The sequence below is a fragment of the Ambystoma mexicanum genome, chromosome 4p (assembly GCF_040938575.1).
Source record: "Ambystoma mexicanum isolate Mex_15411 chromosome 4p, UKY_AmexF1_1, whole genome shotgun sequence".
Classification (NCBI taxonomy): Eukaryota; Metazoa; Chordata; class Amphibia; order Caudata; family Ambystomatidae; genus Ambystoma; species Ambystoma mexicanum.
The window spans coordinates 198643495-198670082 of NC_090927.1; the positions used below are offsets into that span (position 1 = coordinate 198643495).

At 47.7% G+C, this 26588-nt stretch overlaps 1 protein-coding gene across 1 annotated transcript in view; it reads right to left on the bottom strand.

The window, feature by feature from the left end:
- The window catches only part of FBXO16 (F-box protein 16), a 621955-nt gene that overhangs the window by 35063 nt on the left and 560304 nt on the right, over positions 1–26588 (bottom strand). Inside the window, exon 8 of the mRNA XM_069605696.1 lies at positions 1118–1343. Coding sequence (XP_069461797.1) covers positions 1118–1343 — 226 coding nt within the window. The remainder of the gene's footprint in view (positions 1–1117; positions 1344–26588) is intronic.

The window sequence follows — 26588 nt, forward strand, 5'->3', positions numbered from 1 at the left end:
TGGGGGTGGTGGGAGACATGAGTGGGGGCCTGGTGGAGGCTGCCCCACAGTCCTGGGGGGTGGGGTGGGTGGGAGACATGAGTGGGGGCCTGGTGGAGGCTGCCCCTGCACTGCTGGGGGTGGGGGTTATAGGGGACATGAGTGGGGGCCTGGTGGAGGGTGCCCCACACTGCTGGGGGAGGGGGGCTGGGGGAATGGGAGACATGAGCAGGTGTGCAGGGTAGTCCCCTGTTTTGTGGGCTGCCTGCAGGGACCGTGGAGGGTGTACAGGGAACACCTGTGAGGACCCACCCAGCCTTATCGCGTGTGTAACTTCCCGCGCACCCCTGTAATACACGTACCCAGCCAAATCGCGTGTGTAACTTCCCGCGCACCCCTGTAATACACGTACCCAGCCAAATCGCGTGTGATAATTCCCACGTACCCCTGTAATACACGTACCCTGGCTAATCGCGTGTAAAACTTCCCGCGTACCCCTGTAATACACTTACCCTGGCTAATCGCATGTAAAACTTCCCGCGTACTCCTGATATGAACGTTACCCGCTTTGCGTTTCTTGTTTGGCAGCCCTGTAAACTGGTCCAGGGTTAGCGCAGCCCTTTGCGATGATTTAGCGATTTTGATGGCTTTTCCTTGCGCGAGGGCGTTCTTGGGGGCGTTACTGGCGCTGCTGCAGGGTCGCTGCGATACTCTGCGCCACGGCTGGTTTGGGAGCCTAAAATCCATGAATACGCTGTGCGTGGAAATCGGTTTTGGCGCACGCGCCTGGCGCAGACAATTGCACGTGGACACTCTGCGCCAGCCGCTTGCGACACTTTTCTGCGAAATTCTATGAATTACCCTGTTAGTTTGGAGGATGAAATGAGAAAAAGGAGAAAGGATATCAAGAGTAGCAAAAGGGTAAGACCTCCAGAGTGTAAAAAGAGCCCAAGAAAAAGATGGAGGTACTCAATGGAGTGCTGGAGAACAATAGGATGGAGGGGAGCACACCGAGGATGGGGACAGGCTGCAATACAGTGATATGGAATAAGAGTGCAACACTGCTGTGTTTGTCCTATGATGTTTTGCCATTCCCTTTGCCACCACTACAGAGCTATCCACGTTGCTTCTTACTAACATGGAGAGCTCCGCGTCATCCTCGTGCAGGCCTCCTTAGCGCTTGCACTCATTTTCGGTATTGGAGCTCTCACGGGTGCTGGTCGTATTCCAGCATTCCACTCTGTGCTCCGCACAAGGGTCTTCGCTGTTGACTTGCTAACAGGATATCCATTTGGCTGGTGGGAAGCCCAGTCTGGTCGAATAGATGCCTTCCGATTTGATCCTAAGTCTACTGATAGGGACATCTAGAAAAACAAAACAGAACTATGGTTTAGTTAAGAAAATGTACCATTCATTACATTTTGTTTAGTGCAACAGCGCTACAAACGTTCGTTAGTCAATGTTGTGTACTTTTCTAAAGGATGCAAAATGCTGGGAGATATGCGTGGTGTCTGATTTCTATTTTATGTCTTGTCCTCCTTCATGCTTGTCCTTAAGAAACTGTATTTCCTATAGGCCTGTTAGGCAGAGAAGATCCATTGTACAGTTTTCACTGTTATCGTTGCCCACTTCAGTTGTTGAAGCATCATTATACTTAGAAACTTGCATCATGCTTTGGGTGAGTGGATTGTACCCATTAAGGCTAAAAGAAAAGTCTAGGGCCTCATACAAAGTTTGGTGGTTTCTCGGCTGTAAATCCACTTAGATACCACCAATGTGATTTACCGTTACCGCCACATGGTCCAGTGGAATTACTACTGGATTAGAAGTGGCCCAACTCATAATGAGGCCCTAAGAACTTGGTTGTTGGAAAAAATTTATTGCACAGAAAAGCATATTTGCACTGTTGTCTGGCTATGCTCCAGGCACCTCTTAGCGCTTCTTGAAGCCCTGGTCAGATTAAGATTGGTGAGCGCAGGCAAGCCGGAATTGTGTCTGTATAATTTTCGATACATTCTAAAAGGGTGTGCTATTCTAGAACTTACAATTTTATTGTAATCTCTTCCTAATCTTTTAAATTCCATACAGGCGAACCTGTCCAATAAGAATAGAAAATGTATTTAATTCCGGATGGATAAATGAGGTAGCAATGGCAAAGATCATGAGGCGCTTGAACGGTGCTAATGGAAAATTGGGAACCCAGGAATTGCAATAAGAACTGTGGCTAGGATTAAACTATTGTACCTTCAAATGGTCAAGTTTGCCACTGCAACGTTTTTGTTCAAAGATATTATCATTTTGCAAGACATTTTCAAACGGTTCACCATTGAGCACAGTGATTAAAAGGGGACTAAACATTAGAAATGAAACACCAGCATGGCATTGAGCAAACTTCAGATTACAAAGTCAAGGTAACAAAATCTGGGAATGAAATGGACGTTTTAAAAATGTTGTGAAGCGAGTTACAAATGAATGCCCTTGACCATCCATCCACTAGACAAGGGGGAAAGTGGAACTCTGTTCACAAATGAAGATGATTCATGTTTTTTTGCATAGTACTAACTCCGCCTTCTCAGGGGGATGTTAGAACTATGAGAAAATATCACATTTGGCGAGGGAGCAAACTCAGAAACAAAAACCAAATAAAAGGAAAATCCATAAGAGATTTAAACTTGCAGTCACGCACTGGCAGCATGATAACCACACAGCAATAATGTCTGACCTCAATTTGTGCGTCTTACAACCCCAAGGTTGCCGGAGAATGTAATACGATTTCATAATTACATCATAGGAGGTGAGAGTGACACAAGCAAGCTCTTAAATGTAAAAAGGGCATGAGAAGCCAACGTTGAAATCAAGACCTTTTGGGTTTGATGCTGTCAGGGGTGGGTTTCCATCTGCCCATGGTCATGGCAGACATGACAAATCATCACCAGACACATCCCATTTGTTAGGTGGCACATTCCAGCAAAATCAAGATGCGGAAGATCAATCTCTGGGGTCTGCATGCAGTACAAGATGGCCACATAGAAAACGCCCTCTCAACTAACCTAGTGTGGTATATACTTCGGGCCATGATCTTGCCACTGTGGCCATGCAATGCCTACCGTGGTTCTCCAGGGAGTGTGGGGGTTTAGGTGGCAACCTCATTGCATGATGAAGCCTAAGGTGCCTCCTGAATGATAGGCAGTGGCTAGGGCATGCTGCTGATGGTCTTCTGAGGCTGCCCTCTGCTGCCCAGACTTTATATGACTGTTTCGCCTGGTCTTTACAGCTCCATTCTTTTCCCTACTGAAGATGCGGCAGTTGCTGGAGCACCGATGGTCTGTATCCCACAAGAAGTGCAAGAATTGCCCTCTAAGTTCTCGGGCCACTGTGAAGGGGAGCTTTACTCCTCCTCTGTTCACCTCTGCTTCGTCCCCAAGACTCTGACTCTGGTAATTCTTCCCTGCAGGCCACACATTGAATTTAAGGGTGGAGGATCATGGAACCTCCAATGCCTCTAAGGAAATGCATACTGAGAATTGTAGTATCAGTGGAAAGCAGTCCCCGGCCGGGACTGGGAGGTCAAGCCCTAGCAATGGCAGTGAAACTCTTCTCTGGAGAGTGCAGTCCTTGCCCGGGGAGAGGTGGGCTGGAGCACACAACCACAACAACATGCAGGGTGACAAGATGCCCACCTCTGATAATGAGGCTGAACATTTTGGAGTGATAAAATTAGCTTGCAAGAGAGGGTGTGGTGCATATTAATAGATGGGTGACTTAAAGGGAATTGGCATGACTTACAGATATAAGTTGGCCTCCCTCCCAGAGCTGCAATCCTGCATATAGTTGCCTCTGGAGAGAACAGCTGCAGAAAGCTCTACTAAATAAAATTACTCAACACATACTGCAGTATTCTCTGGGCTGCGGAGTAGCCAGACGTCTGCAATACAACATTACTAAATATGCCAATGTGAAAGGGCCTGCATTATAGACCTGTGGGAGATGGTCGTCTGGGCAATGGGGCGGGGAGTCAAAATGTGGGAGGGCAAGGATCTACTAAAATTAACATTCGAGCATGGAGAGCGATAGGCTGGAAGAGGGGTAAATGTATTAGAAATTGGCTTGGATGAGTGTGGGTGTAGCCTCCCCCACCCACACCTTGAGCATGGTTGGAGATGGCTATTGGAATAGGAAAAGTAATACTATCTCCCCCCACTCCTCAATAAAATATAAATGACAGAAAATATGGGCTGCAGGCAGAGGTGAGGGGGAGAAGATGAAACTTCTATTATAATCAGTGTCAAGGAAAGAACACTGCTAGACTGCTGGACTGTAAATAGCACTGAGAAATGAAAGAGAAAGTATATGAGAGGAAAGAGTAGAGAAGAACAAGAATATATCCCAGATGTTTCTTAGTGAAAAGGACCCAGGCGTTGGAATTTTGGAAATAAGAAAACTGTAGATCAATTTCTTAAAGCTCGCGAAGAAAAGACTAAAGTTTATGAGACGCGATTGAACCATGGAGACTATGGTAATTCTAAGCCAGCAGTAGACCCTGTCGCCATAGTCCCTTCCAGTCTCAGCCAATTAACAGTAAGGGAGGCTTACAAAACAATAAATAATGAGAGCAGGGCAATTTTATTTATTAAAGCTAAAAGGATTCTGGGAAGCAGAGACCAGGTGAAACTGACAGACTTGGAGTGAGACTACTCTTGGGGGGGCACTCAGGCACGAGAAAGGTCGGTAAGAGCTCAACACCATGATTCTAAGAAAACAATGAACGTTTTCAAAGTGTTACACAGGGAAAAGTCTATGAGCAGAAATAGTATATGTTTAGGCGACCTATTCGTTAGATGGCTCTCGGCAATAACCAACACTTCATTTTTAAAGTATTAAACAGTGCAAGACTCCATACCCATTTTGACATCAGTTTGAACAACCAGGGCAGTGACTCAGGGGGCTAGGTACGACACTGTTCCCGGGGATGATGGGGTTACAAGAACAAGAGGCTTGCATTTGGTGAAGGCTGAGGACTGGAAAGTGGTGGATGAAGCAGGGGGTGGAGAAACAGAAGAGCCTGGAGAGGTAATTGCATTGGAGAGCAGGAGCAAATGGAAACACCAGGAGTGGGGAGTAGACAGAATGAGGTGGTTGTTGTAGAGAAGGCCAAGGACGAGGTGGTAACATCAGGAATGGAGTGTGGAGAGAAGGCCACTGGGTGGTGGCAGTGAAGAAGGTCCATGAGGAGTTGGTAACAGCAGGATGGGAAGAGGTGGCAAAAAGAGGTAACGGTAGCAAATAATACCATACCAAGAGCACCCTTACAACCATTGCCGGTTATTGAGGCACCTTTTTTGAGAACTGCAAGGGACACTGTGGGGCCCCTCAAACCATCTAAATTAGGAAACAAATATATACTGGTCATTCTAGATTATGTGACCAGGTATCCGAAAGCCTTCCCCCTCGGAAACAACACAAGCCAACAAATTCTTAAACACCTTCTTCTCTTTCCTCTCCCAAATAGGATTTCCAAAGGAAATTCTCACTAACCAGGTTACGAAATTGCAAGAGTCGAAGGAGATACCGAATATAAAAAATGGCAGACCTCTGTTAACCACCCGCAGACCGCTGGTCCAGTGGAGCGTTTCAATTACACCCTGAAATGTATTTTAGGTTAACTGGTAGAAACAGATTGCAACAATTGGGATCTAATGATACCGTGGGCCCTTTTTGCAGTCAGGAAAACTCTCCCAACCTTTTTGGGATACTCCCCCTTTGAACTCCTATATGGGCAACAACCCAGAGACGAACTTTACATGCTATGGGAGACTTGGGAAGAGAGTGCCGAGACAGCATTACCCATACCTCAATCCGCCCATTAAATGAAATCCCACATGAAGGCAGTAAGGGATATCGCAAGCCAATACCTTTCGAGATCACAGGAACACCAGAAAACCACTTTTGCTCAGCAGGCAGTGACTAGATGTTTTTCAATGGGATATCAAGTGTTGGTCGTCCTACCCACCTCTGAAAACAAGATGGTCTCGAGGTGGTATGACCCTTACAAAATATTGAAAAGGAAGGGAGTCCTCAATTGCCTTATTTCCCAAGCTGGCAGGTGAGAGAAATCACAAATATATCATGTAAATCTTCTAAAGATATGGAACGCTGACCCGGTTGAGCAAAGTACAATCATGATGGTGAACCTCTTAGTAGAGCAGGAACCTGGTTGATATGATTGGTTATTTATAACGTGCTTAATACACAGAGGTTTCTAAGCGCGGACCCGGGTATCGAACCTGCTTTGCTCTATGTCATATTGCTTCCAAGGCAAGCATGTTGCCTCCAAGCTATCCTCCTGAGATTATTGCAGCCCGATCCCTGAGAATCTAACCAGCCACCAAAAGAGGGATCTCCAAGATATGCTGAACCAATACTCTGAAGTCTTATCTGAAGACCCAGGAAGGGTTAAGAAAAATGTCAATTTTATATGTACACCTCATGGGCAGTTTATTGTAAGCCATATTACATCCCTGAGGTGCCCATGAGTGGAAAAAGAAGGAGATCACCAATATGCTAAAGTTGGGTGTGATAGAGCCCTCGGAGAGTCCTTGACCTACCCAATTGTACTTGTCACCAAGCCAGAGGGTTCCTGGCAGATTTGCATTGATTTTCAAAAACGTAATTCTATCTCGGTCTTTGATAATTATCCAATTCCCACAATAGATGAGTTGTTAGGTTTGGAAACACCAAATATATCACCAGCTTATATTTTACCATGGGTTATTGGCAGGTTCCCCTGAGGCCCTCTGATAAAGAAAAGACAGCCTTCTCTACCACTCTGGGGCTGTTTCAAATCACTGTCTTTCACTTTGGTCTTCATGGCGCTCTGGCCACCTTTCAAAGGTTAATGGAAAAAGTCCTAAGACCCTATTCTGCATTCGCAGAGGCCTATATCGATGATATTGTGATCCATAGCAGTAGTTGGGAAGAGCATCTATACCACATCTAGGAAATCACCAGGGCCCTAAGAAGAGTGCGACTTTGGCCAACCCCATAAATGCTTTTAAATATCTTGGCTATTTTGCAGGAAATGGCCTCATACAGCCTCAGACCGAGAAAGTAAAGGCAGTGGCATGGACACTTCCCCCTAAGACTAAACGGGAACTGATAGACCAGTGTGTGTTAAAGAAAGATTGCAGTGGCAACATTATATCGCAAGTGAAGGCTGCATGCATGTGGGTGAGATGCAAAGAAAGTCATACCTGTGAATGAACTTTGAAGTAAGGACAGCTGTGAAATCAGAAATACTGAGCAATGCAGTGGTCTGGCGAAAGGAAGTAAGCCACTCGAAAGTCTCTGTGAAAGGTGCATTGTTGGTAGCGATAAAGTGAATTAACTTTAAAAGTGAAGTAAGCCAAAATTAACCCAGGGAGAAGGGGAGAGTAAAAAGCTGAACATTAAACTGAGTTGAAGTGGTCCTGCGGAGGTCTGTAAAGAAAGCCATGCACATTTGAAAGTCTTTGATATCTGAAAAACGGTCTGCGCCCGATTGAGGAAGACCCGAAGTGTAATACGTTTGGGGAAGGGAGCCCCCTGCAAATATTGTTGAAATTGTTGTGAAAGGTCTGAGCCCGACTGAGGGGGACCCACGTGAACTTTGTTGTGAAAGGTCTGAGCCCAATAGAGGGGGACCAGCGTGAACTTTTTGTTGAACCTTGTTTGAAAGGATGGAAAGAGAGACTTTAACATGGAAGGCCAGGCGTGCCTCGGCCCACGTTTTGAACTGCTTTTGTGTTAAAAGCCCAAGACAAAGTGTGTCATCATACCTGCAGGGACCGCATTACTGAGTGATGATTCAACCACATTTATTCTTTTGAACACTGATTTTCCTTTACATACACATCTCTTTCATGCACCTTTTGTACAAGAGATGGGGCAGGCATTAGGTTTTATTAGCATAGGCTATTTTGATTTGACAGACTCTACTAGGACTGTTTTGTTTATCGTTTGATGGCCGAGACTACTCCCATCTTAGCTATACGGCAAAGTAGGAGTTTCTCCAAAGCCAGAAACTTTAATAAAGGTTTTACAAATTGTACCTTTTGTGTCAGTGTCATACTTGTGATACCATGCCATCCCCTACATTAGCAAGACTAATATCCGTTGCAACAGGGCTTCTCCTTCTACTCAAACAGACACAAGTCCTTTTGGAGGATCAGCTACTTTCTCCTCCCTGGGGTGATCATGAGGAGAGTCGAGACAGTGGAATATTTACAGAGGGGCATGTTGGATCATAACCCCCCTATGCATGAGGTTAGCGGGCAAAGGGACTAGAAGAAATGGGGAGTGGAGGGTGAAAGCGTTCCATCTTAACCCCACTATCCTTGATCAGCTCAAAAAGGGTATAGATGAATACTTTCAAATGAATGAAGGCTCGGTGGAAAGTGAAATTACGGTATGGGAAGCATATAAAACGGTACTAAGGGGAATGGTGATCTCCACAATAGAACACCATTGGGAGGAAAGGTGCTCCCAATTGGCAAAACCGTAAGCATAAATAAGGGAGTCAGAGAAGACGTATGTTGAACAAAAATCTGAAAGCTGCAGAAGGGAATTTGTAAAAACTACAGACCGTTATAGACCAATGGCTAGGGATGAGTCCAAGCAGCATTCTGGGACAAAAAAGCAAAAGACAGTACAAGATGGTGGATACGTGCGGGAGGATGCTCACCTCGTTGGAGAGCGGAACCGAAGGGTCTAGATGGGTGTGGGAAATAAGGTAAGAAAATGGTGAATCGCTTACTAAAAGCAATAACATATTCAAAGCCTTTGCACAATATTACCAGGAACTGTACCAAGAGGAGGGAGGAGCTAGGGTGAATGACACCAAGGAATAGCTTGAAGGAATACACCTGTCCACTATAGGGTGCGCATCACAGGGATTACTAGAGGCTGAACCCACGATGGAGACAGGCGAAAGACAGGTGGCAATATGTCAACTGCAATCAGGGAAAACCCCAGGACCCAATGGGATCCCGCTTGGGTTCTAGAAGAAGGCTGAGGGGAAGGTGGAGGAGTTGATGGGCGTAATGTTCACAGAAAGTTTGCAAAAGGGTACATTTCCCGAGGCCCTGTGGCAGGCAACGATTGTGGTTATACGCAAGAAGGGAAAGCCCCCAGAGCAGTGCATGACCTACCGACCCATTTCTTTATTGAACAGGGGAATTAACCCTTCTGGCAAAGGTGCTAGCAAACAGAATGTTGAGGGTGATGGACCACTACAGTTAGTGTGGGTTCTTACTTGGAGGGGCCACTAGAATTAACACACACCTGGAAGGCGCACATGCACTCATAGCCCTCGACTTGGAGAAGGCCTTTGATTCAGTCTGGTGGGAATATCTGTGGACAGTAATGGAGAAGATGGGGTTTGGCCGAAAATACTTGACATGGGTGAAATTATATGCCAACCTGATGGCAAGGGTAAAGGTTAATGGACATACACCAAGAATATTCCCACTACAAAACGGAACTAGACAGGGATGCCCTCTTTCACTCCTCTTATTACTGCTGGCTGTAGACCCCTGGCAGAGAATGTGAGGAAGGAACAACGAATTCAAGGATTTAGATGGCCGAAGTGAGGAGAGGACCGTCTATCACTATATGCCGACTTGCTGTTATACTTAGGGGACCCTCAAGGACTCTAAACCAGTGGTGATAGAGGTAATTGAGAGATTCAGGGAACACAGCAGCCTCAACATTAATTGGGACAAATCTGAGCTTTTACTGGTAGAAGGGGATGCAGAAGCGATCCTGGAGAACTGCTCTCAAAATGGAGCATGGGATACCATCAGATATTTGGGCATAGATAGGAATGGGAGGGGGCGGCTTCTTCAGAAATAATATGTAGCCAATACTAATGCGCCTAAAGGAAGATGCCAAACACTGGGCGACCCTCCCGATCACTAGGCTAGGTAAGGAAAATCTGTTCAAAATGATGGATCCTGCAGAGACTACTCCATGTCCTCCAGAATACCTCAGTGAAAATTCCCAGACGGTTTTTAAAAACATAGAAAGCATACAAAGAGAACTTATATGGGGAAAGGGTACTCAGAGAATAGCAGTGAAAACAATGACAAGATCTGTGTGGGAAGGGGGGCTGGGACTTCCTGAATAAAATCAGGAAAAGAATTATTGGGCATCCCAATTACTGGCAGTGAATGACTGGTTGTTTGATGACAAGGGAATGGCACATATCGGAACGGGAAATGATGGGGGATAACCCCCACACCACTAAAAGTGTTGTACAGGAGCCCACAGAGATTAAAGCTGCCACAGCCAGGGCAGCGCGCATTTGAAGTAAGGAAAGAAGTGACACTGGCAATGGGCTCTGGTGGTATAGTAACGATGGAATGACGTATTTGGAAGAAATCGGATCTGCCAAAAATTTTAAAAATAGGGATCTAGCGGAGATGGTACACACAACAGATCAGGCAAATCCAGTATATTATTGATCAAAAACAAGGAACATGTCACTTACCTGTAACTGTTGTTCTACAGCATGGGGTCTGGCATGGATTCACATGCTCATGAATATTCCCCGCCGTCAGGCTGGGATTCCTCAGTAAAAGGAAAAACAGTTTCACTTTCACTTACAAACTGTGTTCTCCTCTAAACCAATCACGGTCCTCTGGGTCATACTGCCCCCATCCAATGACAGTCTTCTCCCTAAGACCCTTCTCTGGCAGCCATCTTCAGATTTGGTAAGCACGTAAAGTGGAAGTATGACCAAGAAGAGCTGCAGAGGGGACGGAGGGAGGGTTCGCATGTGAATCCATGCCAGACCCATGCTGGAGATCAATAGTTAGAGGTAAGTAACTTGTTCCTTCTCCGGCATGGGGTCTGGCATGGATTCACATGCTCATGAATAACAAATAAATAGCAGTACAACATTACACAACCACAGGAGGTGGCAAGACACAACAGAAGCAACCAACTCTTACCTTTCAAACAGACTCACCTCATACAAACAGGTTGCGTAGCACTGCTTGGCCGACTCTGCACCCCTCCCTAGTGTCGCTGCAGTAGAATTTCATGGCGGTGGGCGTGGACCTCCACTTAGCCGCCCTGCAGATGTCCAGCAGGGGCACACCAGACAGGAACACCATCGTCGCAGCGATCGCTCTGGTGGAGTGGGCTCTCGGACGGCCGGGCAGCGGTCAGTTTGCCAACCGATGACAGTGCATGATGCAGCCGGAGAGCCACCTTGAGATGGAAGCCTTGGACAATGCCTTCCCATGGTTCACAGGACCAAAGTTCATGAACAGTTGAGAAGTCTCCCGAAAACCCTTTGTGCATGGCACATAGAGCTTCAGGGCATGAGAAAAGTCCAGAGAGTGCAAGGCCCTTTCAGCCAGTGACGAAGGCTTTGGGAAACAAACAGGTAACACCAAAGGCTATTTGAGGTGGAATTCCAACTGAACCTTCGATATAAAAGAGGGGTGGAAAGCCAGATATGGCTTTTTGCAGGATAGGGCCCTGATCTCACCTACCCTCCTGGCAGAGGTGATGGCCACAAGGAAAGACCTTTTCCACAAGAGGATCTTCAGAGAGGGCTGATGCATAGGCTTGAAGGGCCCCCCCCCATGCCACGTCAGTACTACATTGAGTTCCCGTGCAGGGGCTTGAGCCTTTACTGGCGGGAAAGATCGAAACAGTTCTTTGAGGACTCCTTGACGAGTCGATGTGACCAAAGTGAAGATCTTCCTGGAGACCTGGTGTAGCAGGAGATAGTCACCAGATGTACCTTGATAGAGGCGTGCGCCAGTCCAGCCTTGGCCAAGCATAGCAAGTATGGAAGAATCTGCGGGGCCATGACCCTCAGAGGGGTAATCTTCTGAGACCGGCATCACGTAGCGAAGCGCTTCCGCTTGTGACCATAGCACTTCAAAGTCAATGACTCCCCGACCTTGGTGAGGACCTTCCTACAGTCTGCAGGCAACTCATATTCTCCAAACTCTAGGGCTACAGTAGCCAAGCCGTCAGGTTCAGCAATCCTGGATCGTGGTGAAGGATTGCACCTCCTTCTCTGGTGAGAAGATTCAGAACCACTGGCAGCTTGACCGGAGGTGACGCTAACAGGCTGAGAAGGTCCAGGTACCAAATTTGCCTCGCCCACCCCAGGGCAATGAATATAATCCTTCATTGGCACTGTCTGAATTTGTTGATGACTCGTAGAAGGAGAGGCAATGGAGGATACGCGTACAGAAACAGGCCTTCCCACGGGAAGGAGAACGTGTCCCCCAGGCTCCTTGGTTGGTGAATCTGCTGGCAAGCTTCTGGCATTTGGAGTTCGCTGTCATCACAAACAGATCGATCTGGGGCCTGCCCCACTTGATGAAGATGCGGTCCACCTGGTCCTGCCGAAGTTCCCACAATTCCTGCTGAGGGAGTCTGCGTTGGTGTTCTTGACTCCCGCTAGGTGAAGAGGAACGAGGAACATCTCTTACCCAACGGCTCAGCACCACAAGTCCTGCGTTTCCTTAGAATGTGCTGGGGGTCGAGTGCCCCCCTGTTTCCTGAAGTAGAACATTGTGGTGGTGTTGTCCATGAAGATCCTCACCACCTTGCCCTTCGCAGATGGAAGGAATGACTTGAAGGCCCAGAACACTGACCATAGCTCCAGGAGGCTGCTATGGAGATCCTTCTCCTCCGGCAGACACAGGCCTCTGGCGTGCAGAAGTCCAGTGTGGGCTCCCCAGCCTTCCAGGGAAGTGCTGCTGCACCTTCCCTTGAATGGCCACTACCTCTCCTCCGAGGGTGATGCTAGGCAGGACACCGTATTCAGTCTGGCTCCTAGGAACATCGCGCTCTGTGATGGTGTCAAGGAGGACTTCGGATAGTTGATGGTGAATCCCATATCTGACAGTAGCTGGACAGTCGCTTTTGTGTGTCCAACGGCCAACTCCTGAGAGCGGGCCCGGATGAGCCAGTCGTCGAGGAATGGGTATACGTATATACCACGCAGATGTAGATGGGCAGCCACCGGTGCCAGGCATATTGTGAACACTCTGGGGGCCGACTTCAATCCGAAAGGTAAGGCCTTGAACTGGTAGTGCTGGCCTTGCACTACGAAACACAGAAACGTTCAATGTTTCTTGTGAATGGGGACGTGAAAATAGGCGTCCACCAGGTCCAGCGACGTCAAGAAGTCTCTTTCCCCCAGTTGGCCGCGCACATGCTGCAACGTGACCATCCTGAACTTTTGGAACTTTAAGTACTTGTTGAGATGTCATAGGTCTAGGATGGGCCTCCAGCCCCCTGTCTTCTTTCTGACCAGAAAGTATCTTGAATAGACTCTGGAGCCCCGGAGTCATTGGGGAACTAGCTCCATCGCCCCTTTCCGCAGAATGGGCCGTAGGGATGAGGGTGCTGCTCCTGACGGGACACCAGAGTGATCCGCGGACACCTGCATTAAAACTCCAGGGTGTGTCCCTAGGCGAACCTTGTCAGTCGGCCGCACACAGGGGTGCACATGTAGGGGCCCGACGTCCCAGATGGTTCAGGCCTGTTTCAGGGCCGGCGTCCTGCCCTGCAGGCGACAGACGCTGTCCTCCACTACCGTAGGCCTGGGAACGCTCTCTGTAGGCTTCCTGGGTCGTGGGTTTGGAAGGCTGATGGTACGTAGAGGAGAAACCTTTGGAAGACCTGCTTGACTTTCCCATGGAGGAGCGAAAAGCAGAGCGCTGCTGTTGGAGTGCCCAAGGAACGGGCCGTCTCTGTATCCACCTTGGAGGGACTCGTTGACAACCTTCCCAAACAAGTTCTCTCCGTTGAAGAGCATGTCCAACTCCTTCGCCTGGACTACCTGCTGGAAATTTGTGGCCTTCATCCAGCCCTGTTGACGAAAGCAGACACGGTTCCCCATCTGCCAGAACCCTGTGTCGGCAACGTCCAACACCACTGTAATGGCGTGATCAGACGTAACTTCCCCTCCTGGAAAACAGCGACAGTCTCCATCCTCTTATCGTCTGGGAGGAACTCCAGAATAGGGCCCAGCTTGTACCACAGCTCCCTATTTTACCTCAATAAGATGGCCAGTACGTTTGCAGCCTTGTTAGTGGAGGCTGTGGTGTAAATCACCTTCCTTCCTTCCCATGGCGTCCAACTTCTTACCCTCACTGACTGGAAGGACCAAAGACGACGAGGACAGACGGGTTAGCCGACCATTTCCTCGCAGCCACCGATACCACCGAATCCAGCGATGGTTGCAACCTCAGTTACTTGGAGGCAGAGTCCAGAACCCGATACTTCTTTTCCAGCCTATGCCGTTTGGCTGGAGACGTTCAAGGGTTCTTCACGAGGGCCAGGCCCTCTTCCCACACGTCGTCCAGAAGGGAAACTGCCATGATTGTCTTGCTACTGGCCTCGCGCCTCTGGTACAAGAAACCCTCCTTCCTGGTTTCTTCGGACACAAGAGGAAAAAGCTTAGAGGCTATGGCGATCATGGAGTGGAATGACCCCACCGTGTCGGGAGGGGACGCCCTAGGTGCAACGATATCCTCGCTGTCGTCTGTAGTTGAGGCCGTATCCGTCCCAGTGTCAGGATCTGCCGGGGGAGAAGGGGCCTGGCGCGGATACAGAGGCTGAATTGGGGGCATGGGAAGATGCTTTCTCTGAATTGGAGGAGGCAGACGGGGCCTGGTGGATCCATCGGAACTGGGCCCTGTGGCATCCGCTTCTGGATCTCCAACACCAAGGTGCGAAGGTCGACAAAATGTCCAGAGACACATCCCTCGGCAGGAGCTGGCGAAATTGGAAAACTAGGCCTTGCGCCGTCATCTCCGTCGTCGCCCTCCTCTTCCACATCCTCCTGGACCGTGTGCAAGGACTCCTGGTCCTCGTCGCATGTGGACGAGACCTCCATGGCTTGAGCCGGGGCTTGGGAGGGTTGTTTCGGGGCCTCCTCACCCTCCTTTTTTTCTCCCCTGTCGGTCTTGAACCGGGGCTTGAGCCGGTTTCCCCCCTTCTGGCGTGCCAGCAGACTTTCCCAAAGTCACTGCGGTGGTGTCACGTCTAGGGGGCAAGGATACTTTCTGTGCTGCAGGGGCTACCTTCACAGGGTCAGCTCCCTTAGCCGTCATGAGAGCAGCTGCCACCAACTCTATCGTCTTGGGCTGTTCAGCCGCCTTCTTCTCCTCCGTCCGCGGCATCTCAGACTTCTCCTGTAGTTTAGCCGGGGGGTAGATTATTTCCTTTTTGAGGAGGAGCTCGATTGCCGGCTAGCAATGGAGGCGGAGGGTGATATCGATCGGGCCCTATCCTCCTTGGGACCTGCCTCTGTGGCATCCCTGGTGGACTCAGACTTGCGGTTCTTGGCCATGTCTTGGTCCCCCATGGATGAGGCGCCCTCAAAGGACTTACAAGACCGCTCCTTGGACCGACCAGTCCTGGGTGAGGCATGACCCTGCTCGGGACACGGGGCAGACGCCTTAACGTTAAGCCACGCCACCAGTCTACTATGCCTGTCCCTTGTCATCTTCAAGGAGAACTTGAGGCATATCTTGCACTCCACCTCCATTTCCATTTCCCCTCAGTAACATTGTGTTTCACTGACCTCTGCAACTGTATTCTCTCTCCCCTCTGCTCTCCCCATTTCACGATGTTTTTTATTCTCTTCTCCCTCCCCGTCCCCTCTTTTTCTATGCATTTACGCTATCAGAATTGTCCCTGGACCTAGTATGATAGCAACAACTGTCTGTCTCCTCCCCCTTCCGTTACTTGTTCCATCCCACCCTCTAGCACTATCTTAAACGTCGTCGGGCCTAGTATGATAGTCGCTTGTTTTGTTCTTCTCCCTCTTCTTTACCCCTTGCCCTCCCCTCTTTTATTCTCCAGCTCTACCAGAAATGTCATCAGGCCTAGTACAGTGGTTGCCTGTCGGTTTCCTTTACTGTATTTTAGCACTTGCACTACCTGAAATGTCGCCAGGCCAAGTACGATAGTTAATTTCACATTCTTGTTGTTCATGGCCATATACGAATGTCTTTGTATTTTTCCCTTGAACCCTCCCTTGTTGTGAAGCACTTTGAAACACATTGTGTATAGGCGCTATATAAATAAACTATCCTATCATATCATATGGTCCAGGTGTAGGCAGTAGAGGCATTGTAGGTGCTTGTCTTCCACAAACACGTTCCGTAGCCCGCACAGGTGCAGGGCTTGAATAGGGACCGTCCCTCCTCCTCCTCTGTCGTGGTTGGAGGGCCCAAAGTAGGCCTGATGGCCTCTGGAAATTTCGGCGATCGTCGCGAATTCACCGACAACGGATCCCTGCTGTCGGCAGATGGCGAAAAGAGCATACAGCTCTTGTTGGAACAAAAATGTAACCAAAACTCCAGGACTCCAAACACTGAAGCGTGTGGTAAAAATCTGAAGATGGAGGCCAGAGGAGGGGTTTATGGAGAGAACTGTCATTGGATGAGGGCAGTATGACCCAGAGGACAGTGATTGGTTTAAAGGAAAAATACAGTTTGTAAGTGAAAGTGAAATTGTTTTTTTTTCTTTTACAGAGGATTCCCAGCCTGACGACGGGGAATATTCATGAGCATGTGAATCCATGCCAGACCCCATGCTGGAGAAATGGCATTTTTAGAGTCCTATCAGATACTGTTACGCTCACCTGGTATCCACAGGGATGCCACCCAGCCTTGGTTGGATGATTTGCACTCTCAAACCCTCTCCCCGTCCCTTAGTAAGGCCTCTGGTTAAAGATGGGTCTGCAATATAGGAGAGATGGATTCAATACCAGATTGTCTTTATGTTTTCCCACCTCCCTTGGCCTCAACTCCTTCCTCCACCTTGGGCCTTCTCCTCACCTTAATATTGTAAAAGCTAGATTCTCGGTCCTGCTCCTCGTGGCAGGGGCGCGTAGATGTGGGGGGCAAGCAGCGACCAAGTTACTTCACTGGTGCAAGCCTCCCTGTGGGAATCCAGGCCTGTTGCGACTCCGTAGGTTTGCTGCTTTACAGTCTTTATATGCAGTTCTTATGTCCTCTTAGTTCAAATAATAATGTATTGCTTCTTTCCTTTTACATATGGAAAGGTATTTTCGTGTTGTCATGCAGTTTGAAGATGAGCATGGGCCGGTAGGCGAAAGCGCGGTGTGCACGATGCTGTCCGGTGAGTAATGCACGATGCGCGGCGCTGTTTCGCCTTTTGTATTGCTAACCTGTGTCTTTTCTCTCCTTGCAGGTTGTGATGTTCATCGTCGAGCGCTGTAATGTTCCAGCAATCATACTGACCAGGAGATGACTACCTAGGTAAGAATTGTGTGGCTTTCTTCATTCGGGAGGAAACAAGAGTAAATACTTACTAATGCTGTCTTTCTTTCTCCTCTTTCCAGGTTATGGTATTCCAGGATGCATGCAGTGCCAGATGATGGAGTTCGTACCTTCAGGTGAGTGGAACTGAAGTCAGTGATGGATTGAAGACAGGATACTGTTCCAGGTAAGTTTCGTAGCGTTCTTTTTCTCTCTGCAGGTCTTTGATTTCAGGTAAGCTGGCAGCAAAGAACTGGACACAGTGAGCGTTACGCTGCCCACATCAGAATACCGCAAAGCATGTTCTGCTGTTTGTGTGCGGTTTAAATAGTCTCAGGTAAAGTAGTCCAGGTAAAATAGTCCCAGGCCTGCCACACCCAAAATAGTCCAGGTAAAGTAGTCCCAGGCCTGCCACACCCAAAAGACTAGACCGCATAGCTCAGTTCCTTGTAACTGGGATATGTGTGTGCCTCCATATTGGCTGATCCCCCCAAAGTTAAATAGTCACAAGTAAATAGTCCCATTCTAATGTTGGTCTTCATGATGGTTATGAGCCTAGGGCCAAAGGTGCCAGGACTGACTCCAAGAGAGTCTTGGATGAGGTTTTACAGCCTTTGACCTGGCCCTAACTGGAAGGCTGACTTGCAAGTGAGGGCCAGGGCCAAGGGTCATGACAGATACCTATGACCTGACAGAGATCAATTTACATACATAAGCCTGAAACATGCAATAGTGCACAAGGGTAGAGAAAACATGATATTCCGGAACACTCCCCACTAAAGGTCAATCTATTGGAAGGGAAAATCCCAGGGAAAGCTATTACGTTTTGATACCAGGTGATAACAACTCCACCTCCCTGCCACTGAATAAACTAAAGGAAATATCGGAAAGGAACTCGAGTGCTCTGGAAGTAGAGGAATGGATGGAAGCCCTATGGTCGCCCAGGGAAGCAAACATACCTATTAGGCTACACCTTATCCAATACAAAATCCTACACAGGGTCTATTACACTAGGGAAGGGCTACACTGTATTGGGAGAGCAACAGACCCATACTGTCTGAGGTGTTAAACGCCAGTGGGCACATTAATGCACAAGATCTGGGAGTGCCCCAAGGTACAATCTTTTTGGGGGTCAATACTGGCTACTATGTCTAGGGTAATAGGATCACAAATACCGGAATGCCCCAAATTAGGATTGCTACATGTCTAGTGCAACACAGAATTTAATGCAAAAGAAAGGAGATTGCTCACAACAGCGCTAATGGTGATATGATATATGATTTGCATTTATAACGCACCTATACACAAGTGTTTCAAGGCACGCCGGGGCAAGGGGGGGCAGAGGGAAGACAGAGACAATGATTTTACTAGGCCAGGTGACATTGGATTGCGCAAGTGCAGGGAAAGGGAAAATGTGAAGAGGGAAGGGGAGGTGGCAGTGCAGTACATGGGAACGACAGTAAAAATAAACAGATAAATAAGCAAAAATAAGAGTGCGGCTAGCTGGTGGCAAGTGCAAAGTGTAAGTGCAGACATCAGGTGCCAAGGGCTGGTAGGGGGCTGTAGGGATCCAGAAAACAGTCCCCAAGTGTGGGGGATGCCAAGGAGGCAGTGCAGGGATGCAACTGGCAGGGGAGGGGACCTGGGCTCTAGATCAGGGGGTATCCAGGTGACCAACCATTGCAGTTTCGTTTCAGTTTCAGCCAGGAGTTCAGCAGGGGAGAGGAGGAGAGAAAGCAGAAGCAAAGAGGAAGGTTTTGAGGTGCTCCCGGAACCAGAGATGGTTCTCCTCAAGTTTCAGGAAGGCTATTCCAGAGGGAGGCCCCAGCCGAAGAAAGAGATCTACCACCAACTCGTTACTTGGAGAAGCGACTGACACTGAGGGAGTTGGAGGCAGATGAGCGAAGAGCTTGAGAAGGAAGATATTTAGAAAGAGAGAGTTGAAGGTATTGAGGCCTCAGGCCCCAGAAGGCCTTGTGGACAATTCAGAGGGTTTTGAACTTAATCCTTGCAGGTGCCACTGGGAGCCAGTGCAGAGATTTCAGTCCTGTAGCGATACGATCCCTGGGCTTCTGGCCAAGGACAAGTCTAGCAGTCCTCTTCTGGATGAGTTGCAGAGGGCGGAATGAGGAGAGCCAACATAAGGCGTTATTAGAGCAGTTTGCAATAGTTCCTAGTCTCTCCAGCAGCAGAGAGTGATCAATGAGATCAAAAGCTGCAGAGAGATCTAGGAGCATTAAGAGGGCAATCTGTCCTGAGTCAGCGATATGGTGCAGGTTAGCTTTTAAGTCAATCAGAGCGGTTTCAGTGCCATGTGATGCACGAAAACCAGATTGTAATGAGCCCACTAGATGATTATTTTCAATGCGTTGCTGTAGTTGGACTGTATGTGACTTTGTCCAAAATCTTTAACAAAAATGTAACATTAGTAATAGAGCGATAGTTGTCTGCAGAGGTAGGATCAAGATAGCCTCTTTTAGAATTGGGGAGATCCGGACAACCTTGAGAGAAGCAAGCATGGTATGACCAGAGGGGCTAGACAAATGAAAACATCCTTAATCTTAGCAGGAGGACAAATATCCTCAGGGCAGGGGGGTGGCTTAATGTGTTGGACAATATTGGATAACTCAGATTCCAAGTATGCAAGTATACAACTTGTTCAGGGTCTCAGACACTGTCATTCTCATTTTCTGGTGTGGGTGGGGGTCAGACTTGCACAGCTTCATTGTATCCCCTTGGTTCACTCTCCTGCCAAGTAGACAACCCACTTGGGGTCCTAGACCCTCTATTTCTTGTTCGCTTGTTTGGGTACGGGTCCCAGACTTGCATGGCTTCGTTGTATCCCCTTGGTTCAATCCACTGCCAAGTATACAATTTGTTTCGGGTCCCAGACACTCTACTTCTCATTCTCTTGTTTGGGTGCGGGTCCCAGACTCGCACAGCTTCATTGGATCCCCTTGGTTCACTCTCCTGCCAAGCATACAACTTGCTCATGGTCCCAGATCCTCTCTTTCCAAGTTTGTATACCTCCCTTTGCTACCCGGACCGCCTGCACCTCCCGGACACCACACGTACCAGTCTCCTCCCTTCTTACAGGTTACCACGGTTACCGGGCAGCTGCGTCCCTCTGCGAGGCTACGGTAGCGTTCAGGCTTCGAACAGGATCTACAGTGGCTCGGCAGCGCTCAGAAGCCTCTTGGCTGCATGTTCCTTCTTTCATGCCCTTTGCTGGGCCCTGGACGACTTGTTCTCCCATTCCTCCCAACTCGGTTTCCCTTGCGGCTCGCGTCTGCTGCTTTCCTGCAAGGTTCCCATTGTCACTTCAAAGAGAAAATCTCTTTCTCTCTCTCTCTCTGTCGTCTCAGCCCTAGCTGAACTTTAACTTGCTTGAAACTCCCATGTGGGATTGATGTACTGCTCTGGTAAAATCACTGGCATCAAGAAGCTCGACCACTCGTTCTGCTTCTCATGAATGATCCCTGGACTTGCGGCTATCTTCTTCGTCCCAGCAGCAGCTTTAAAGTTGTATACCTGATATTTTGTATTTTCTGGATTTTTTATGTTATGTTAATTAGGTGAATTGAGTTGACAATAAAACATATCAGTTCTATCCAGAAAGGTGGAAGAAGGATTTAGAGTTGGAGAAGGAGTTGGAGGTATTAAAGTGGGGTGGTACAACGTTCCATGGTGATGGTTGTGTCCAATCCCATAGCGGATTCCTTCCCCATGTGATCTTCCCTCGGTGCACCAACCCCAGGGGGACTATTGTTCTGTGGAGGATCTGCCCTTGCCCCATGGGAAAGCTCTACAATAGGGGAGAAGGGGCAACATCCACAGAGGTTAGTGGTGAGTGAGTAAACAAACAATTAAAACGTTACATGATGTGATGGAAGTAAGAGCTGGAACATTGACCGTTGCAATGAATCTCCTTGTTTTGACAGGAGGGACAGTAATGAGGATTAGAGCCAAATGACCGAATCTCATAGACCTCCCTTGCAGAGGTGTTTTTTAATTAAGCAATAAGCCTGGAGGTGGGGGGGCTTTATCGGCTGACATCGGCCTTGCTTTGCTTGGGCTTTAACTCTGTCCCCAGCTCTGTTACTGGCTGGTGGACCCCCTACCAAAGGGCTCATATCTAATAATACCCTCGGTATAGGTGGGATAGGGTGCTGTTGTCCTGGGGTACTAATTTAGGAAGTGTGATGAATCCCAGGGTATTGTCACTGCTTCCATAGGCTAGGGAGGCTGAGGCTGATACCCGAGGTGAGACTGATACCCGATAATCCCCCTGGGGTGTTACTCAGTGGGAAGATCTCATGGGGGAGGGAACGCGTTCTGGGACCAGTGACGACAATTGTGGAACAACGCGGTATCGCCCCATCACCTGATCCTAGACCCCCTTCCTACCACCATAACAACACCCCCTTCACATAGGGTTATGAGTTATTTTCACCCTACCATTCCCCTAGGTAGTACTGGGATGAGGACGAATAGGAATGACCTAAATAAAGATCCCTCTCTCAGTACTATAACAAAGAAAAACTCCATTGGCTCACAAGGGAACCGCAAAATCAGTACAGTGATGAGGGAGAAGTGAAGAAGCATGAGGATCCCCTTTGAGAACCACAATGAACAGTCTAGTGGCTACTGGCTTTTAGTAGAAATAGAGGGAAATCAGCAGGTATTGTCAACCCAGCCCTGGAGGAGCAAGGAACCAGACGCTGGTTCTGTGGTGAAGGACCCGAAGCAAAGAAGTCGAGACGCAGTCGAGGAGGGACGATTTCACAGGGACCTGTCCGGTGACGGAAAAAGAGAAAACCCAACCGGCGAAGCCAAAAAAAGCAGAAGGTGAAGACATGAGAGAGAGCCTACCACTGCAGAGCTGCCTAGGACAGAATATCGAACGTCATAGCAGCACAGAAGCTCTGCTCTGCTTCCAGTAGTGCAAAAGAGAACACACTCTAAAAAAGGATATTTTGACAGCCGTTTTTACAAATGACATAAAAAATATAGAAGGAAAAAGAAAGTTTATTCTGCAAACATGGTATGTGTATGTCTAGTTGACACAATTGTTACAAAAATAAAAAATGGTAATCCTGACCTTCAAACTAATAGAAGGCAAGACTATACACCGAATTTATAGAAAGAACATTTATAAGCACTGATGTGAATTGGTGAAACACCTTTGCAGCATGCAAACATTCAAATACACATCAGGTGGTAAAGACACCTCAAGACCCCACCATAAATAAATGAATGCAAAGCCATGAATACTGCAGTACAGAAAATGAAGACAACAAAATTTCACAAAGAATTTCCACATACAAAATTAGTCTCCAATTAATCATCTCTAAAAATGAACGGTCACAATGTACATCCACAGTGTTGAACTATCGACTTGTGTGAGACTGAGCAAAAGTCACGTCCATAAACCATGAATGGTTACTATAAAAGCACTATGTTGAACTACAGAGCAAATTTGGGAATTTCTACTCAAGATGCTTGAGTTTCTGCAGAGGGATGGAAGGCACGCCCCTGAATGGTCACACCAGAACAAATACAACCCACTAGGGAAAAAAGGCCCAAGTTGATATTGTAAGGATAAGACGTTTTAATCCAAGATGTTTTGCAAGCGAAAGTTGGAGATAGAGCGGTCCCAGGCCCCAGAAAGCCTTGTGGACAATGCAGAGGGTCTTGAAGTTGATCCTTGCAGTGAAGAGATTTCAGAGCTGGAGAGATACAATCCCTGGGCTTGAGGCTAAGGACAAGTAGTGCAGTCTTCTTCTGGATAAGTTGTGAAGGTCGAAGGGTAGAGGCAGGAAGATCTGGAAAGAGGGTGTTGCAATAGTCCATCCTAGAGAGGAACAGAGTGCTGGAGACAGTGAGCTTCTGGGGGAAAGTGAGAAAAGGAAGAATACTTCTGAGGAGGTGCAGCTGATAGTTTGACTTCTTAGAGACGTCAGAGACCATAAATGAATGAATGCAAAGCCATGAATACTGCAGTACAGAAAATGAAGACAACAAAATTTCACAAAGAATTTCCACATGCAAAATTAGTCTCCAATTAATCATCTCTAAAAATGTGAGGAGAGAAGGAGAGGGTGGAGTCGAAGATGACACCAAGGTTCTTAGCCTCACAGGAAAGAGCAGGAAGAGGGCCCAGAGTGGGCGGCCAGAGAGAGAGAGGAAAGGAAGGAGGTGTCCCAATGAGGAGGATCTCAGTTTTACTGGCATTAAAGCAGAGATCATTGGCGAAACACCATTCCTGAATTGTGGCCAGACAGTCTGGTATGAGGGAAGAATCAGAGGTGGCTGAGGGGAGCCTGAAAGAGAGCTGAGTGTCATCTGCATAACATTGAAAATTGGAGCAGAAAATAGCGATGCAGTGGGCAAGAGGTGCCAGGTAGTTGTTGAAGAGCCAGAGAGAGAGGTTAAACCCCTGGGGAACACCGCAAGTAGAGAGAGAGATAGAAGAGAGGAAAGACCCCAGTTGGACCTGAGAGGGTCAGTCAGTGAGAAAGGAGGTCAACCAGGCCAGGGCCTGATCAGTAATACCAAGGTTGTCCCAGAGACGATTTAGCAGATTTAGCAGGATGGCATGGTTGACCATGCCACCCTATAACGGGGATAAACGGCCCAGCAGCACAAGTTAAAGGCCCAAGCGAAGCGAGGGCGTTTAACGAGGGCACCAGAATGTTTAGCCCTGGTATAGCCCATGGAATGCATTACTAACGCTATTAGCACTCCGGATTACTAAAGCGTTAACCCGGGGTGCTAAGAAAAAGGATTTTCAATGAAATTACGGGACGCTGCACACTTGAATGAAAATCCTGTGCAAAGATTGCTGCCATGGTTGTGGAAGAAAGGGCTCCATACTGACCCCCTCTTGCATTGCCATGGTGGCCAGAAAAGCGTAATGACAGGAAAAGAAGTTGGGGACAAGATGGCGGACCAGGGTGGGAGGGGCATCCTGCAGGTTCCGTGGGACGCAGTCTGAGATCAGCGGTTTCAGCCTGCGATCCCCAGAACCTGATTGGCTGCTCCCCATGCCCTGGGTGGTAGTAAAAATATAACAGATTGTTGACAAGTGAAATTGGTAAATAAAGTAGTAAAATGTATTTGGCTATATCTCCATTAAAACATGCATGGCATGTAAAAACAGACTTAAAATTAAATACAATGATCAAACGCACACACAATAAAATCACCTCATCATAAAGGGAAGCTATTTGAGGCCACAACTAACATCATTTTCCGTGTTAAAAGAGCACCTCTTACATATCCATAAACTTTAAAACTGGTGAAGTTTTCCCAGCTGACAGAAGCAGACACAGCCTTACAGCAACAACTTTAGGATTAAAACATGATTGGAGCCACACCTTCTGCAAACCATTTTACAGTGCACAGATAAGCAGGAGATGTATTACATTCTCCTGCTCTCCCCTACCACTCAGCATTCTTCATGGGAATGCCTGCTCTCCCCTACCACTCAGCATTCTTCATGGGAATGCCTTCTCTCCCCTACCACTCAGCATTCTTCATGGGAATGCCTTCTCTCCCCTACCACTCAGCATTCTTCATGGGAATGCCTCTCAAACTTACGAAATTCACATGTGCCTACGTGGTTAAACATCAAGACAAACTAAAGTCAAGATCAGGGGTGGAATGGGAACCCAAAGAGGCTCTGGAAATAATGTCCAAAGCGGCCCCATATTACACATTTTCAGCAAGCCCAATCCTTTTCCTATGAGAAATTTGGAAATAAAATAGGTACTACACGAAAGAGGCCCAGGGTGCGGAGGCCTGCTGGGAAATCTCCAGAGTTCCCTATAGGTCAGTCCACCCCTGGTCATAATTTTTCTACATTCTGGGGACTTGGCTTCAGTAAATATTTTTCCGCTTCCGATGGTTCAGTAACCTTACAGCAATGCTGTAAAGATGGTAGAATGCTAACTCTTCCCATTCCGTAGCAAGTTTGTCTATTCATTTCAATGGTGCTAGGGGGTGGAGTTCAGGCTGCCGAGACACAAAAAACAATTTTACCTACAATTGAACAGCGCCCTGAAGCCATGAGAAGTTCGTCTTCCTTGGGGAGTTTATAGTGCCCCTAACAACGCTGGCAATATTGGGTTTAAGTCGCCTCCCTATAGTTGTTAATCAAAGACAGCGTTGGCCAGCTTGTGCACGTGTTGAGCAGGTTGAAACCACCTGTTGTAAGCATAAGGCACCTATGGGGGCACTCAAGCCCCCAGCATTGTTTGCATACAATTATTTGGGCGTGGCTCCAAAACGGCAAAGTTGGCATAACTCTACAGCACGCTAGGAAGGAACTGACTTTAACATCAAAAATATTCATGCTATGTGCCAGCATCCGTTGTTACTAGATCTCCAGTTCTCAGCCCTACTCCAGAGTGAGGGTCCCAGCTGCCACCGCTGCCTGTGAACAACAGCCTTATGTAGGGATGCGCCGAAACCACCTCAGTAGCCTCATCATCCAACCGCCACGGAAACGTGGTTATTATTCCCTGCCCAAAATGCACAAGGTTCGTTTTTGTAATAATTTAATTTTGACCTATGTACTTCAAAAAGAGTTGTTGCCTGATTGAGGCTAAATTGCAGGCCTTGCAAGGGCAACACGCTGGTCTTGGAAGCAAGACCACGCAGAGCAACAGAGGTTCAAATCCCGGATCTGCGCTTAGAAACCAAACTCAGGTATGGCATTAGGCACGTTATAAAAAACAATAAAATAAATAAATAAACAAAACTACCCATATCAATAGAAACAAAGTAAAGGGCCCAGGGGGGATTCCCTGCCAACGCCACTTGTGAGGGGTAAATGAGCTGTGGAAGTTCGTCAGCACTACAATGTACCGTGGCTGTGGTCTCAGAGTATATGAACTGTGTTAATTGTAACAAACCTCTGGAGCCTCCATCTTATCTAATCTCATCCATAATGGAAACTATCAACAAAGTCCAGGCCCACTGCAGGGTTGAAGGAAGGCAACATAGACATGACCAGATCTAATTTTGGAATACTTTTAAATGGTAGAATTGAAAAATAAACAGTAGTGAAATGGGCTAAAGCCTTCTCTGAACCCTGCTCGAGTCAATGATTTGTTGTATTTATGGTCGACCATTCCTCTAGTTTTGGTTGAATCCATGCAGCAAATGTCTTGGACGCAATATCAATTAGAGATATTGGCCGGTAGTAATGGGGAGCTGTAGCAAAGCCCTTCTTAGAAACAGGGACAATTACAGAGTGGTGCTTTCCTTTGTGTTGTCTACTCAGTAAGCATTGCTAAG